The sequence below is a fragment of the Callospermophilus lateralis genome, unplaced genomic scaffold, assembly GCF_048772815.1.
Source record: "Callospermophilus lateralis isolate mCalLat2 unplaced genomic scaffold, mCalLat2.hap1 Scaffold_309, whole genome shotgun sequence".
NCBI classification, from domain to species: Eukaryota; Metazoa; Chordata; class Mammalia; order Rodentia; family Sciuridae; genus Callospermophilus; species Callospermophilus lateralis.
The window spans coordinates 512,467-529,618 of record NW_027513711.1 but is presented as its reverse complement, the minus strand read 5'-3'; the positions used below and the strand labels follow the sequence as shown (position 1 = coordinate 529,618).

Genomic DNA, 17,152 nt, shown 5'->3' with positions numbered 1-17,152 from the left:
TTTAAATGTTTTATAATTTCAGGTTAAATAAAATCATCTGATGATCTCACCCAAAATATTTCATAATTTCATGCAATATACATTACATTGTTACCTAAGGCATCTGTGAATGTATACATATGGGATATATACACGCACGTGTGTGTGTGTGTGTGTGTGTACATTAGGTCGTTACCTAAGGCATCTGTGAATGTGTGTGTGTGTGTGTGTGTGTGTGTGTGTGTGTAATGTGTCAATGATGAAGCTCCTTCATGTATTTTAAAAGCAACAATGAGTCTTCTTTTGGATAAATATTGCTACATGCAAATAGGGTTTCATCTCTTTCTCTCTGACCCATGCAGTTCCTGAAGTGCCTCCCTCTGAAGTCAGTGGAGGAGGCGGAAGCCGGTCTGAACTGGAGATCACCTGGGATGTAAGTGTCCAGGCAGCACTTCCCTCATGAGAGTGCTCCTATTTTCATGATCCTTATGGCCTCCTGGGTGGTGTCCATGCTGTTAGTGATGCTGCAGGGCTGGTACTGATGGTGCTCCTTCTAAGGATGCTATAGTTGACGCTAGTGCTGGTAGCACTGGTGGTTCTGGTGGTAATGGTACTGGTGCTAGTCCTAGTAGTAATATTGGTGATGGTGCTGGCGATGTTGGCGATGCTGGTGATGCTGGTGACGCTGGTGATGGTGCTTATAGTGATGTTCCTGATTCGAACAGTGTACTGATACCGGTGGTGCAGATTCTGGTGCTGCTGATACTAGTAATGGTGTCAGCGCTGTTGGTGGTACTGAACGTGATGTTGTTGCCATGGTAGTGCTGGTCCTTGAGCTGGTGGCACTAGTAATGCTGGAGGAATGGTCCTGGTGGTGCTGGTGCTCACGGTGCTCTTGTAATAGTACTGATGGCACTAGGGCTGGTGGCGGTCATAGCGGTGGTGCTGGTGATGCTAATGGAGATGTTGCTGGGGGAATGAACTGGGTACTGCACATTGAGTCTGTGCAGTTGCTGGGGGTGCTGGTGGTTCTGGTACTGGTTCTAGTGCTGGTACTGGATCTACCAATAACACCCGTGTTGGAGGTGGCACAGGTGGTGTTGCTTCTGGTGCTGGTGCTATGGTGATGCTGATGCTGGTGGTCCTGCTATGAATGAGATAGCTTTGGCTGCTGCTGGCTCCTACCCTGCTGCTGCTGCTGGTGGGCCTGGCGCTTTTGTTGGTGCTTATGGAGGCGGTGCTGCTAATGCTGCTGCGAGTCGTCGGGTTGGTGACAGTGGTGCTGGGGATGGACTGGTGATGTGGGGGCTGGTGGTGGTAGTGGTTGTAGTAGTGGTGCAATTGGTACTGGTTTTTTTGGTGGTGGGTTTTGTGGCACAGGTGCTAGTAGTGGTGCTGGGAACACAGGTATTCATGGTGTCACTGGTGTGCAGATGTAGTTATTCTGGTGTTGGTGCTGATGGTGCTGATGGTGTGTGTGCTCATTTTCATTGTGCTGGTGATACAGCTGGTGGCACAGGTGCCGCTGCTGGAGGTGTTGGTACTGGTGGTGTGGGTCATTGTTTTGGTGGTGGTACTATTGATGGAACAGGTGCTACTGGTTCTCATGTCTCCAGTGCTGGTGACACTGGTGCTGGGAATTGTGGTGCCTGTGTTGGTGGTACTGGTGGTACTATCAGTGGTGCTTGTGGTGTGGGTTCTGATGCTGGCGTTGCTATTGCTGCTGATAATGGTACCGCTGTTGCCACTGCTGGTAGCACCGGTAGCAAATATTTCAGTGCTAATCACTGTTCCTGTCATTTTGCAAAAGTTTTCTTATTTCATTCTTGGAACATTTATATATTAAAACACTGAGGCACAAAGATAGTAATTTGCACATGGACACCTGGTTGCTAAACAGAGGGTGAGAGTCAACTCCTGGCTGCTGACTCTTGAGGTTTCCTCACTGCTCTCCTTGCATTCCTGGAATGTCCTGCTGATGATGTCACAATCCCCACAGGTGCTTGAGTTCTATATTTCTTTCCTGATCATCTTTTATCCTTTGCTTTTGTCAAGTTAGGGGGAAAATGTAATTAACATGTAAGAAATAGGGGGGGCTAGCACTAAATTTATTTATATTAATTGAATATGTTAACAAACAAATAAAGCATCATGAGCTTGTGATAAATGCCAATAGAATTTTTCACATGAGTCCATGCATCCTTGAGTTCAGTAAGCTGTATTTACTTTCTTTTGCTTTTCTTTTTCTTTTCTTTTCTTTTCTTTCTTTCTTCTTTTTTTTTTTTTTTTTTTTTTGCTCCTTTGTACTTAATCACTGTATCAAGGTATGATTTCTTTCCATAAAACCAACACTAGGGATTTGATAATTTTTATTTGACTTAAAATATCTAGTATGTTAGACTCAGAGTATGGGTTATTAGAAACCCAGACATGGACTTAAAGACACTCATATGTCAAATAATCACTGAGAAGTCTAGCTCAGTACCTCGGTGCCTGGTAAAAGTATTATATGTCTCTTAAAAATCAGCTGAATTAAATGTGCCCCTGTTGTTCCTCTTCTTTTTAAAATCTCCGACTTGATACGGTGAAGGTTATTATTTGATAATTCATAGGAAACACTAAGGATGAGGACTCATCACTTTGCTATGCCCTTGTCTTTAAGGGAGACAGAATGTGCCTTTTCTTTACAGCCAGTCCCTGAAGAGCTGCAGAATGGTGAAGGTTTTGGGTATGTGGTTGCTTTTTGCCCTCTTGGGGTTACCAACTGGATCCAGACAGTGGTGACATCCCCTGACACCCCAAGATACGTCTTCAGGAACGAAAGCATCATGCCATTTTCACCCTATGAAGTCAAAGTGGGTGTCTATAATAACAGAGGTGAAGGCCCATTTAGCCCAGTGACAACAGTGTTCTCTGCAGAAGAAGGTGCGGGAAACAAGTTTGTATATTGATAAGCTAGTTGTGCTCAAACCTGACTAGAAAATTCTCTGTGGCTTTAGGGGTATTTTTTTTCCTCAAGTCAACAGTAATCAAACTTGTGGTTATGTCCCCAGGGCAGGTCATAAAGATTAACCATAACTGACTTGAAGTGTAAGACTCGAGAGACAGAGAATCTAACAATTGGTTGCAACCCTGTTCTTCTTGGTTGAAGAATAAAATAGTCCCTGGAAGCTACCCTAGTTCAAAGTTCTGTTGTGGTTTCTGCAACTGAGAAACGGTCACTAGCAAGACAGAAAGCGAGGGCCAAGATGCCATCCAAGAGATGTACAATGTGAACCTTTGAGGGATATGAGTACCTGTCACTCTGGCCTCATTGCATCATTCTGCTGTGTACACACACACTTCACTAGAAAACCATTGAGTCATTCTCTCCTTTTAAATCTGCTCCACATTCTGAGACATCTCAAGATCACTCTAGAAAATGATAGCAAATCACTCTTTTATAGATAACAGCAACTGAATATTGGCCACCTCATGTGGTTCCACCTAACAAAGATGTTAGGGGCCAACCTGTATTGCATGGTTGCCATCTGCCAGGAGTTACCTAATTAGAATTTTCAAATGAAAAGTCTCCCATCTACAAATTAGAAAATGAAAGCCTGATGAAAGAGATGAATAAATCTGCCAAAACTCCTGTAGTAAGAGCCAGGATTTTAACCCAGGGCCATTGGCCTTAAGCATTCTGAGCTCATGCAGTATATCCCAGTGTCTCTCCTAACCTCAGAACTGGCAGTAAATTGAAAAAAAAAAGGTCCACAGTTATCATTCCTAAAAATAGACTCCATATTTCTGAGGACGGAGGACGGCCACCCTTATTCTTGTCTTCTCATTTCCCATTGAGTTCTGAAAAGGATAAAAACAGGTATTATAGGCATCTTTGCAAAAGAAAGAGTCTTGCATTCATAACCAGACCCCATTTCCAAGAGCTTCCAGGAATTACAAGGGCAGGTTGTGAGTCTGGGAAGTGATGGAAATTAGCCAGCAGGAGGACATCAGACACTGTCTGCCCTCAGCATCTAGGGCCTGAGAACTGGCTGTGGGAAGTAGGGAACAAACTTAGCCTTTGGCCTATTCCTGTGCCCCTCACCTCCCTTCTCCTGAATCATCCTTATCACTCTGAGGAGTTGGTCAAAGGGCTGTCTGTTCACACATAAGAAAGATATTTAGTTGCCTAAGAAAAAAATGAGGGGCTTGTTGGAAATACACTCAGACATTTCAGTGAATCAGAGGAAGACTTTATCATTGAGCCTTATGAGATTCCCATGAATCCCCAAGAATGTTCATTATAAAGGGGTTCTTACTGGAGATCACATGGGCATGTCTACCTACTCCTTCAAAAGAGTCAGTATCCAAATTCACACCGCCCCTTGTGTGAAATTAGGCACTCAGTGCTTGCTGAGTAAATGAACTTTACTTGAACTTGACTTTGACTTTGTTTGACCCAAATAAGAAAGTAGTATAGGAGTTCCCAAGCAGCTGGTGTGGGGTGAAAGAGAGGGGAAAAAGGGGTAGAGAGAACAGAGGGAAGAAGGAAATACTGAGAAAGAGGTGCAAGAGAGGAAGGCACAGGTTGCTGTGGGCGCTGAGCAAGGAAAACCCCTGTGGCACTGTGGCCACCTCGTCCTCAGCAATAGATCAGTGTCTGTGTTTTCAAGACATGGTGCTTGTTTTCAAATATTTTTATGGGATGACTATAAAAGTTCCACTTATGTTAAAATGCTTTCTCAAAAATAAGGATGTCAAAGGATTGTTTTATTCAACTGCAGAAATGATCATTGGTTTTCAATTTCTATTCCTAAACAGAGCCTACAATGGCCCCAACTGAAGTCTCTGCCCATAGCCTGTCTTCTTCAGAAATTGAAGTTTTGTGGAACACCATTCCTTGGAAGTTGAGCAATGGACATTTGCTTGGCTATGAGGTAAACTAACTTGTGTTTGTATGTTACCACGCTACTTTGCTTCTTTCACTAAAACTTCTTCTGAACAATGACAACTTATATGAATTCTGTTCTGGGTTGCTCTTTTCTTACCCACACATTGTGCCATCTGATTATTAGTACATACCTAATTTAACCCTGCCAGGGGCATGAGTACCACCTTAGTTGGGGTGGAAAAGGAACAAAACAGTGAATATGAAAGGCAGTCATGGGCACTGTCAGCCAGATCTTATGATGGATTGACTGAAAACTGAGGGTGAGATTGAAAGGCTGTGGTCCTATCATTGGATGGCTATGTCAGTAGAAAGTCACCTTCCTCCAGCTATGGTCTTATGTCCTTGGTTGTGAGATTCTCTCCTGAATTCTAGAGAATTCAGCTGCCCGTAGTATAATTTGTGTTTCCAGAGACCTTGATGTATGGTGAAATAAGATGAAATATCCAAAAGAGAGGGCATCATAAGACCTAATATAATGAAGTAGGAATAGTTCACCTGAGCAAGAAGTGTTTGAGGAAGAAGGATGACCCAGCTTTACAGACTTCCAGATGGTAGGAAGGTTTAACCAGGACTTTGGAGGGAAAGGAAATGAATGTAGAGGTACTGAGAACATTCCAGATTGAGCACAGCATTTTGGAGGAGTAAAGGAGTAGAGGCTGTGTACAAAACCAAGGTTACACTGAAGATGATGCCCACCGAGGCATAGGAGAGCAGGTCACAGATGACTTTGAATGTAAGAGGAACTACGTGAACTGTACCCCATATTTCATAGGGAACAGTGGAATTAGGAAGTGGTGAGATAAACACATTTTAAGATTTATCTAGCAATGCTGTTATAGAGGTCATGGTTGTGACTTCATCCCCACCACCCACTGCTGGCTTCTTAGGAAACTGCCCTCATGTGTAATTGCTGATTCAGTGTCAGACTAACATAGCCATATTAGCATGACACAGCCACGTACCCCTCCACTCCCCAATACAGTCTCCAGTGGTTGTATCCCAGTGACCATGTGACCAAAGTCAACTGGTCTGCACAGTGAGCTGACCCAGTCAGATTCTTATGTGAGATATTTAAGTAAGGAATACAGAGGTTATAGTTAATGAGGGCCATGTGGTCATATGTCATATTTGTAGCCAAGTTCACACTTCTTAGGCCATTGGCATGTAGGAAAAATTATGTCTGCAAAGATGAGATAGAGCAGATATCTCCCCACTTCATCCTCACAAGGAGAGAAACAAGGTCCCTACAACCTTAAAAGAGTAAAATAGAAGAGCTCTTTGACAACTGCCCAATTCTCAAGTGGACTTCTTACATCCTTTTTCATAGTGCTTTGTCCTTCTTGACAGTGAACCCCCTTTCTATCTGAGCAGCTTCAAGAGAGTTTCTGTTCCCTATAACCACATAGCATTGGCCTGAATAAATATTATCAAATTAAACAGAGACAGCACTGGAGCAGTGAGGCTCTGCATACAGGCCATTCAGGGGCAATACCTGAATTTGTAATTGAAATTGAGCTCCCAGTTGTTGGTTCTTGGCTTTGTTTCTTGAGATTTGGGAATCTTATTAACAAAATGAATGCCTGTACACATATTGTAGAGTGTTGACTGTGTGTTTTCTTCTAGAAGTTGCAATGTTCCTGGTCTTATTCCTAAGTCTTTATTCCACTTTGAGTGGATTTTTGTGCAGGATGAGACATAGACTTCTGTATGGCAAAGGAAGTAACTAAAAACATGGAGAGGTGGGAGAAAGTCTTTGCCAGCTACTTCTCTAACATGGGATTAATAACAAGAATATATAAATAACTCAATAAACTTAACACCAGAAAAAAAAAGGAATGACCAAATCAATAAATGGGAAAATTGACTAAACAGACATTTCTCAGAAGAAATGCAAATGGCTAACAATATGAAAAATATTAAGAATGTTCAACATCTTAAGAAGCAGAGAAATGAAAATCAAAACTACATTGAGATTTCATCTCACTCCAGTTAGAGTGGCAATCATCAAGAATACAAATAATAAATGCTGGCAAGGATGTGGGGGAAAGGTACACTCATATATCATCAGTAGCACTGCAAATTACTACTAACCAATTTGGAAAGCAGTATGGAGATTTCTCAATAAACTAGGAATAGATCCATCATGTGACCCAGATATCCCACTCCTTGGTATTTATCCAAAAGAACTAAAATCAGTATACTGTAGTGATACAGCCACATTAATGTTTATAGCAGTTTGATTCATAACAGACAAGAATGGCAGCATCCCAGGTGTCCATCAGCAAATGAATGGATAAGGAAAATGTGGAATACATATTCAATGGAGTACTCGGCCTTAAAGAAGAATGAAATTATAGCATTTTCTGGTAGATGGATGGAACTGGAGAATATCGTGCGAAGTGAAATCAGCCAGACCTAGAAAGTCAAGGGTCCAATGTGATCTCTCATGTGAAAGAGAAAAGGGAATTTAAAGAAATGAACACATGTGACTCTCCTCAGTGAAGGAGTTGGACTGAGACACAGTCCCACTATGGATAATTGCCCTGTATGAGCCATAATGGCAGAATCATATCCCCAATCTGGTTGTACCTTGTGAAATACTGGAGACAAATGAAGGAGAGGTTACATAGAAGAGAACTGTGGGCTTATAAGCATTGTAGGGGTCTTGAAAGTTGATGGTAGTTAATGGAGAGCATGAGGGCAAGGAGATGCTAATTTTTTTCCATATCAATTTAAACTGACAAGGACTCATCCAGGTAAAAATATTCTATATGAAAATGGAATGGTATCTCTTAGCCATGTCAGGAAAGAGTATTTGACTGAAGGACATCAAGTAATGCTAGTGGAAACTCATATTTTCTAGTTAAGGCTCTACCATTTTGGAATTAGACAGTTCTGCCTTCAAAACTAGTAGGTTACTGTATAAGCTCCACAAGGGACAGGAACTCTGTGTGTTTGTTTAATGATATCTCCCAAGCTCACAGAGCAATATCGGGCACATGGGTGACATGCACAAACTATGTGTTGATGGAAAAAATGCAGTTTGGGCTTTGCTATCTCACTGCTGCATGTTCTTAAGCAAGTCATTAAAGCTCTCCAAGGCTCAGTTAGAATAGAGTAACAGTCATCCATAACTCATAGCATCATTTGAGAATTGCAAGAGATAAAACAGCCATTGTTAAAACCACCCTGAGAGACTTGAAGCTTCTGCTTTTTTTCTGTTTATATATTGGGCTTCAGGGTGAGATTTCATTGAAAGAAAAAGAAAACTGAAAAGCAGCAAAGAGTAGAAGAATACTTTCTACTTTTCACAAGGAAAATACACTCCCCGAGTGACTCTCATGCCTGTTGCCACTAGGGTCAGAGGCAAAAGATGAGAAGGAAATGGAACTTTTCTTGGTATCAATTATGGGTTAAAATGCATTGCATCTTGGGGCTGGGATTGTGGCTCAGCAGTAGAGCGCTCGCCTTGCACATGGGAGACCCTGGGTTCCACCCTCAGCACCACATAAAAATATATAAGTGAAATAAAGTTATTAAGTCCAACTACAACTAAAAAATAAATGCTTTTTTTAAAAAAATGCATCATATCTTATCTATTTGTATAGAGAGTAGCAGACAAAATATTCAAATGTAACATGTATACTGTATTGAAAGGAAAAACAAGGATTAAAAATTTCTTCCCCAAGTGCTTGGTAGAATATATGAAGAGAAAGACAAGCTAAGAGAAAGATGTACTAATTAGAAAAAAATCTCAAATAATTTATGTAATTCCACCAAGTTAAAAATATGTCTTTTGTTCGTTTCAGTAATGATTTAAAAATTAACCTAGAAAAATAAATGACTTAGCAGAGTATTTAATTATCAGTCCTGTGGCTAACTTTGTGGGTTGCAGTTTCCCCAGTTTGGCTTTAAAATCGTTAATATCTCCTACCTTTCTCTCATCTTGGCGTGAGTTGATCGTGTGCCTCGCAACATGCTGAGCACACATCATCATTAGCATCTAGACTAATTTTCTTTCTGATTTGACCAACCAGTAGTTGAGCTCATTTCCCTAGACTACAATTTATTTCATCTGCTGTGCCTTTAAACTCAGGCTCAGATCTTTCCTGGTGCCCTTCTGGATAGGAATAAGAGAGGCAGACCCACAAAAGAGGATCCAGAGCCATTAAGTTCATGGAGAGTGGGCACCAAGAGGAGAGAGCGCTAGAGTTCCTGCCTGGAATATACCATGGCTTTAAAGTCCTTTTGTGCTTAGAAAAAATAAACTCTAGTTCACAATAATCTCTTCACTGTTTCTATGAAGAACTCCAAGGTTCCAAACAAAAAGAAATGATAACAAGATGGAAAAGATAATTACTCTGATTGATCTATGTGAGGTACACGCAGGCATTAGAGTATTACGCTGCACTCCCTAAATATGTACATTACTACATGTTAATAAAAGTAAACATTAAGAAAGAATAAACCTTGGGAAGAACAAATTTAATAAGCAAATGAAACAAGTCAACATTTGCAAAATAATAAGAGTTGCATATTTGGGGGGAACCGCATAGGATTATTTTCTATGTGTGGCAGAGGAACTTAAGAAATGTAATATATCAGAATGCCAAACCAAACTTTCTAGATGCCTTCCTCCAGCCTCCTGTTCCCACAACTGTATGGAATGTGCACAGGGCCTGATATTTTAATCAGAATAGAAAAAGATGTTAAATATTTGAGTACCTTTTTTTTTCTTTTGAGGATATGAAAATTCCACTTGAAGAAAAGCTATGTGCCCGGGGTCTCATCTCCTGCTGTCTTGCAGTGAATTCAATTCACTGTGGCATGAGTTGAATCTACATAGGAAAATTGGGTACAGACAGTTGAGATATTCTTACATCAATATCAAAAAAGTAAAATGTGTTTACGTGAATAAAAGGCAGACTTTGGGAGGGACAGAGGCTCGGTGATACAGCAGGAGTGGTTTCCAATACCATGGAGACAAGCAGAGAGGAGAGGGTCCAGTGTGTAGCAGGCTTCACTCTGTGTGGGGGATTCTGGGAATGACCCTCACTGCCCATGTGCTGCTGTGTTCTTTGTTAGAAGGTCCCTACTAAACCCTGGCACAGCACTATAAATGGTGGGGAGTAAACATCCCAGTCTCTCCTGAGTCCTGCTGATTAAACCCAAAGAGAAGTCAGAGGGCAAGGACGTACACAATACCTCTCCCTGGGCTGAGAGCAGAGGAGGACAGACCTGGACTTATCTCCCTAAAAGACATTCAAATGCATTTCCTCCTCTGGCTTCTGCTGATTTAAATGTGCCCAATCTAACAGCTAAGTTAAAGTGTTCATCTCTCTAGAAATCTGTAAATACACATAAAATTATTTTAGTCTATTAAAAGAGTTTTTCCAACTTAACACCTGTTTCCTTCAAGCCTAAAAAAGGTTCTACTTTTAAATACATTAGTTTTATAAGCTATATTTCATTTTATGTTTAAATTAAATGAAAGATCTGATGCAGTGATATTAAGGAGTACTTGGAGCAGGAACATTAGTTTTGGGAATAACCAAATTACTCACAGAAACTGAAATTATATTTTTAGTTTTGACATTCTTCAAGTTTGTTTCTGTTTATTTATCCAGATAAAAATATATTGACTTGTGAACTGGTTTTATTTTTCTGAAGGAAAAAAAAATACCATATTATCTCATCAGAAAATTGAATTACCAGTGTTTATAGATGCAGAAAATTTGAGAACTTGAATACTGAGTTTGGTAGATCTCCATGGTCAGAGGAAGGAAACATTTTTAAACTGTTAAGAGTGAAGCCGTTTAAGTCATTTAGTAATTCCACAATATGGAGGGTTCTATCCCTAGCCACCATTCATCCATAGGAGACATGGTCCAGGAACCCCAGTGGTTGCCTGAAACCACAAACAGTAAAGTTCAACTTGTAAATTTGGCACAATAAAGAGATTAATGGCAATAATTAATAATAAAATAGAACAATTATAACAATATACTATAATAAAGATTTTATGAAAGTAGTCTCTCAAAGTATCTTTGTGTATGTTGTTACCCTTCTTGCCTGTTTTTGAAAGAGAGCAGCTGAGACCACAGAGGGAAAACCCATGGATCAGGGGGACAGCTGTGTGTACAGGTCCGCTGTCAGCAGTAATGACCAGAACCTAGAGGCCCCTGCCCATCACGACCTGCGTTATTGCTGTCTACTCTGTCAGGAAATGAGGTCCTTCCCTCCCAGGCCCCAGCCTCACCTGTAAACCCCAACTCAGGGGCTCAGGAACGGCTCAGAGGAGCAGACTGGATCCCTTAGATTCTTAGGGATGAAGCATGGTTGAGAACCTAAGGCAGTCTTAACCAACCTCTCCTGTGCCTTTTATTGTTCCCTCACTAAATTCAGAGTTTGCACCATGAAAATGCTCATATCTTCAGCTCTGGAAAGATCTCAGCCATTTTTTCCTCTGAGCGTTGCCTTTTCCTTTATCTCTCCTTTGGGAACTCTGTTTGGAACTTTGCATTCTGTTCTCAATGCCACAGCTTTGCTTTGGTAATTTTCATTTCTTTGTTCAGGCTATGTCCTGGGCTCATTAATTCACCCTTCCACTATTAGTCTATAGCTTTACTCTTATTACTGATTTCCTTAATTTTTTAATCATTGCATTTTTTCAGGTCTACAAGTCCTACTTATTGTTTTTCAAATTGGGCTGATCTTTTTTCTTTATCTCCTATTCTTACATAATAGATTCAATCTCTTGTCAAACAGACTTGGACATTTTAGGTATAGTTATTTTATAATCCATTACTCATCAGTGTATTTAGCTGCCCTGCCTCTAGTCGTATCTACACTGGCTTTTTTATTAACAGGGTGTGTCTTGTGTTTTATTAACAGGGTGTGTCTTGGTAATGTGCGTCTCTCTGATCATCCTTTGTAGATGCCACCTTCATATTCTGTCAACTTTATATTCACCCTTTTCTGCACAATTACATTTTCAAAGTTTGTTCCTCCAACATAGACATCTTTCCTTTCCCATCCCTGTATTGTGATTGTGCCCATAAAAATCCAAATTAGCAAAGAAATATTCTCTTCTCTCAGTTGGAGTACTTTTATTATTTAAATCCAGAACACAACTGAGAGAAAAATGGGATATTTGTCTTTCTTATTTCTTTCTTAACTATTCCACCTTATTAAAAAAATGATCTAGCCCTATAGAAGCATTTTTGAACAAAATTTCTTGGAACATAATGGAATTCTTTCAGAAAATTGGCAATATTAGTGGCACATCTCTGTTTCCTTATGTTTTAGTTACATGAATATTTATTCAGCTCTTTAAGGAAAGCTGTTTAAAAAGATTATATAATCAGTCGTCACTAACTAGTATCATGTTCAACTTTGTCACAATTTTTCTCTGTGTCTAAATGTTTCTAATACCTCTCAGCAACTAAGATCTAAAAATAAAGCTCTCCTTCTGATGCGTGGAGGTTGGTTAAAGTACTTTAAAACAGGCCGCTATCAAGAACTTTCAAGTACTTTCTATAAACGGATTTACAAAAAGAGATTCCACATTACCAATTATAAATTATATTTATGTCTTCTTTAAATCAGCCTCCTAAGAACATTTTCTTAGGCAACTTGTGTTCAACCAGTTTGATATGTCAGAAAAGGAACAACCCTGACACTGGAACCTGACAGGGGAGGGAAGCTTGGGCGGTCCTGATTTTACCACCTGAATCCTCCCTGCTGCCGTCTTACAGTCATATTTATATGCTACCCCCGTCTATGCTGTATCCCAAGCTTCAGGTTTTGTGTCTGGTACATTTTATTATAATTATTGATCTGTATCATTCTTAGTTAATAACTAGACAATGCTCTTAGGAGCAGGGAAATCTTCTTATCATTTACGGCTCATCTAGACCTAACAACACACAGTGTTTTCTCTTGGTGAGTCTACCATATATAAAAGTTTTTAGTATCCATTAACAGGCTATTTGGCTATGGCATTAGAAAAGAAACCATGTATCCTTTTCAATGTTACTTGTTTGGGCTCACATCCTCCCTTTGAGATTCTTATTAAAACTAATAACCCTTCTCTGAGAGAAATTCACATAAAGGCATCCATAGATCAGAATTTTGTGTGAATATAAGGGTACATATCCTTCCATGTGCACATACATAGGGAGATTTTGATCTAGCACAATATATAATTTGCTTTCACTTATCATTTAGGGCCTTAACACTCACCCAGTGGTGTTTCAAGAGAGAATAAGTTGTAGTGTGTTTTGTACAGAGGATTGACACTTGTAATCAGCTGTGGCCCATAAGCACATTTTGTTTGATCAACACAGTATTGGTTTTGAGTCAACCCTAAATTTAGGACATTTTACATGAAAATTAGAACTCTCCTTTTTAAAATTAATTAATTAATTAATTAATTAATTAAATAGAAAGTCTATCCTCCTCCAATCAGGCAAAGCTGAGTAGCTCCATTATTAAAAATCTGCTCTGTCCTATGTCCAGCTTCCCAGTCCCTTAAGCCTTCTTTCCTTTTCTTTTTCTTTCTTCTTTTTTTCCTTTTTGGCCACTGAGCTATGTTCTTAGTCTTTAAGTTTTTGTTTTTGTTTCTTGTGGTCACAAGCCTTTACCGTTTCCAACATTCTGTGCACTCAGAAGCAATTATTGCCAGTTTCATTGAGCTCAAATTGCTTTTTAGTTGTATAAGTTATAATAATTATTTCCTATTTTTATATTTTGCCTTCAACAGTAAAACATAAAGGCCAGAACAAGGTGGCCATATACTGCAATGAAGAGAGTAGAGCTGGGCATGGTGGGCACACCTGTAGTCCCAGCAGCTCGGGAGGCTGAGGCAGGAGGATCGCCAGTTCAGAGCCAGACTTAGGGACCACAAGGCACGTAGCAACTTAGTGAGACCCGGTCTCTAAATAAAATACAAAATAGGGCTTGGGATGTGGCTCACTGGTTGAGTGTCCCTGAGTTCAATTCCCAACACCAAAAAGAAGAAGAAGAAGGAGGAGGAGGAGGAGGAGGAGGAGGAGGAGGAGGAGGAGAAGGAGAAGAAGAAAGAACGAGTGAACAGAGATTGTCTATATTTATAAAAGTAAGAAATATGCTTAAGCCCTTGTGAGAACCTAGTAGATCTGCTGTTGTGTTTACTATGTGGCCCCTGCTTTAGATCAGCAGATAGTAATACCAGGTCTTATCTACACAAAGAATATGTAAACTTTCCTAAATCATTTATTTGCATAAATTTTTGTATTTACTTTGTTTACTTATAGACAATCTGTATGTTCAAAAAAAGAAAGCACACAAAATTTTATAGTAAAATACTTTATAATGTGAATTGTAAGTACTGAAGAATGTATTTTTATTTTATTCTCTACCTTTTTCCTCCCTTCAGCAAATATTCTCTTATATTCATATTTTTTCACCATATGTTTGTATATCTTTCTCTTAATTAATTAATTTATTTTAATCAGGTATAAATGACAGCAAAAGGCATTTTGATTCATTGTTCACAATTGCAGCACAACTTTTCATTTCTCTGGTTGTACACCATGTAGCATCACATCATATGTGCAGTCGTACATGTACCTAAGGTAATGATGTCCATCTCATTCCACCATCTTTCCTGCCCCCATGCACCATCCCTACCCTCTCTCCCCTTTGCAGGACCAAAGTTCCTCCATTTTTCCCATGCCTCCCCCTCCCTGTTATGGATCAGAATCCACTTATTAGAACATTTACCCTTAGCTTTTGGGGATTGGCTTACCTCACTTAGCATGATATTCTCCAACTCCATCCAGTTACCTGCAAATGCCACAATTTTATTCTCTGTTAATGTTGTGTAATATTCCATTGGGTATATATACCACAGTTTCTTTATTCATTCATATATTGAAGGGAATCTGGTTTGGTTTCACAATTTAGCTATTGTGAATTGTGCTGCTATAAACATTGATATGGCTGTGTCCCTATAGTATGCTGTTTTTAAGTCCTTTGGGTATAAACCAAGGAGTGGGATAGTTGGGTCAAATGGTGGTTTCATTCCACATTTTCTAAGGAATCTCCATACTGCTTTCCAGATGGGTTGCACCAACTTGTAGTCCCACCAGCAATGTATGAGTGTGCCTTTTCCCCCACATCCTTGCCAACACTATTGTTTTCTGTATTCTTAATAGCTGCCATTCTGACTGGAGTAAGATGAAATCTTAGAGTAGTTTTGATTTGCATTTCTCTAATTACAAGACATGTTGAACATTTTTTCCTATATTTGTTGATTGAATGTATATCTTCTTCTGAGAAGTGTCTATTCAGGTCCTTAGCCCATTTATTGATTGGTTGGTTGGTTGGTGTTAAGTATTTTGAGTTTTTTATATGTCCTGGTATGTCTAAGATCACTTTGCGTGGCCCAGGATAATGAAATATATGAAAAATATTTTAATGCCCATTCCTATTGAAAATCAGCCCTTTTAACTGCTTTTACTCCCTCTGGTGCAGCTCTTTGTGCACTGTTAGTCACCTGACAGTGGCTGGCACTGCAGGACAGTCAATCTAATAATGTTTTCCTCTGACAGTTCACTTTCTTCCAGGAAGGAACCTCAGCTGTCCATAGAGTTCGTGCCTTTCTGCCAGTGTTTTGGACTTGACCTTGGGCTCAGTTGGTTAAGAGTTGAGAAGGCAGGCAGATTTCCCCTTCCTTCTCCCACTGTGATATCATAGTCTGATCATGCTCAACACTCTAAATTTATCTGCTCTGTCTGTGTACATGTTTGTCCTCATTCTCCTCCTAGGGTTCCTTTCCTGTGTGTACACTGCTGTGCCACAGAGCCTAATGCAGCACCTGGCACACAGTAGATCCTCTGGAAGTATTTGTCAAATAAAGAAGAAAGTAAATCGCAGTCCTCATTTTAATGAAAACCACAGAATGAGGAAGGTGGTGCTGGGTCCAGCCTTCTCATCTGGTGCATCTTCCTCACCAGGTGCGGTACTGGGTCAGTGGGGAAGAGCAGGAGTCCTCAAGCAAGGTGAGAGTGGCCGGAAACGAGACCTCAGCCAGGCTCCGGGGACTGAAGAGCAACCTTGCCTATTACGCGGCTGTCCGGGCATACAACAGTGCAGGCACCGGCCCCTTCAGTGCCACAGTTAACGCGACCACCAAGAAAACCCGTATGTATTTTCCCACCTTTTGAATATCTAGGAAAATAGTCTGTATTAAAAATGATGGCATCCTTCAACATTTTCAGTGGACTAGTCAGGTCATTAATCCCACTGACTGATATAAACCTGGTCCAAACCCTTACTCAAGCCCCACATAGTCTAGTCTTCATGATAGCCCTAAATATTTAAATGGAGGCTCCATATGAAAATGAATAAGCACCTTTTGAAAAATCTTATGGTGCACTGTTCTTTTTAAATGGGATGCATTCCAATGAGTTCATTTCCATTAAATTTTAGTTCCCCCAAATCTTGGGTGTTATTGATAAGCAGAAATAAGTTTAATAGCAACGACTTGGAAGTGGTATTTTTTTCGCTCTTTAATTTTCTTTCTCACATTATTCAAAAGATGGCAATATACTTTAACAGGTAATGCTCAGGAGATTCTGGTGCACACGTAGATATTGATACTTTGAAAACTGAAACAGAGATAGCTGTGTCACCTTCAAAGCTGAGTTTCTGTTGACTGTGTGTTCACAGGTAAAACTCACCTGCAGTAGTGAGCAGTTATGATTTAAGTAGCCTATGAGAAATCATCAGTTTACATTTTGGAGTGTCCCATGGAAATTTCAGTTGAAATGTTCTCATGATGTCCAGCTGATCGTGGTGTCTCATTGCTGCTCTATCACAGCACACCCATCTGAGTTGTGCTGTTTATTCTTTTATAGCCAAAAATGACTGAGAGCATTCATGAGCCAAGCCATCCATGTTCAGTTCCTTCTTATTTTCGTTCTACAGGTGATAAGAAAGGGGAGCGAAGAAATTAGGGGATTTTAGCACATTAATATTTTTGCTTGCAGAAAACCATTTCCTTAATTTAATTTTCAAAATTTACTCTAGTAAATTTATCTGCTTAACTGATTTTACAAAGGAGTGAGGCAGTGATTATGTTTTGTCACCAATTTCATTAGTCCACTCCTGCATTCATATGTTATTTCCAAATTTATCTGAAAGCATACATTTACTGGCTAAAATGTCTAACAACTTTAATTACATGAAGTTGGA

General features: G+C 39.9%; 1 protein-coding gene across 1 annotated transcript in view; it reads left to right on the top strand.

Moving 5' to 3' along the window:
- Window positions 1–16,914, top strand: part of LOC143390081 (contactin-3-like) — a 51,286-nt gene extending 34,372 nt beyond the window's left edge. The window contains exons 8-12 of the mRNA XM_076842686.2: window positions 342–412; window positions 2,670–2,904; window positions 4,783–4,898; window positions 15,913–16,099; window positions 16,886–16,914. Coding sequence (XP_076698801.2) covers window positions 342–412; window positions 2,670–2,904; window positions 4,783–4,898; window positions 15,913–16,099; window positions 16,886–16,914 — 638 coding nt within the window. The remainder of the gene's footprint in view (window positions 1–341; window positions 413–2,669; window positions 2,905–4,782; window positions 4,899–15,912; window positions 16,100–16,885) is intronic.
- The last annotated feature ends 238 nt before the right edge of the window (window positions 16,915–17,152 follow it).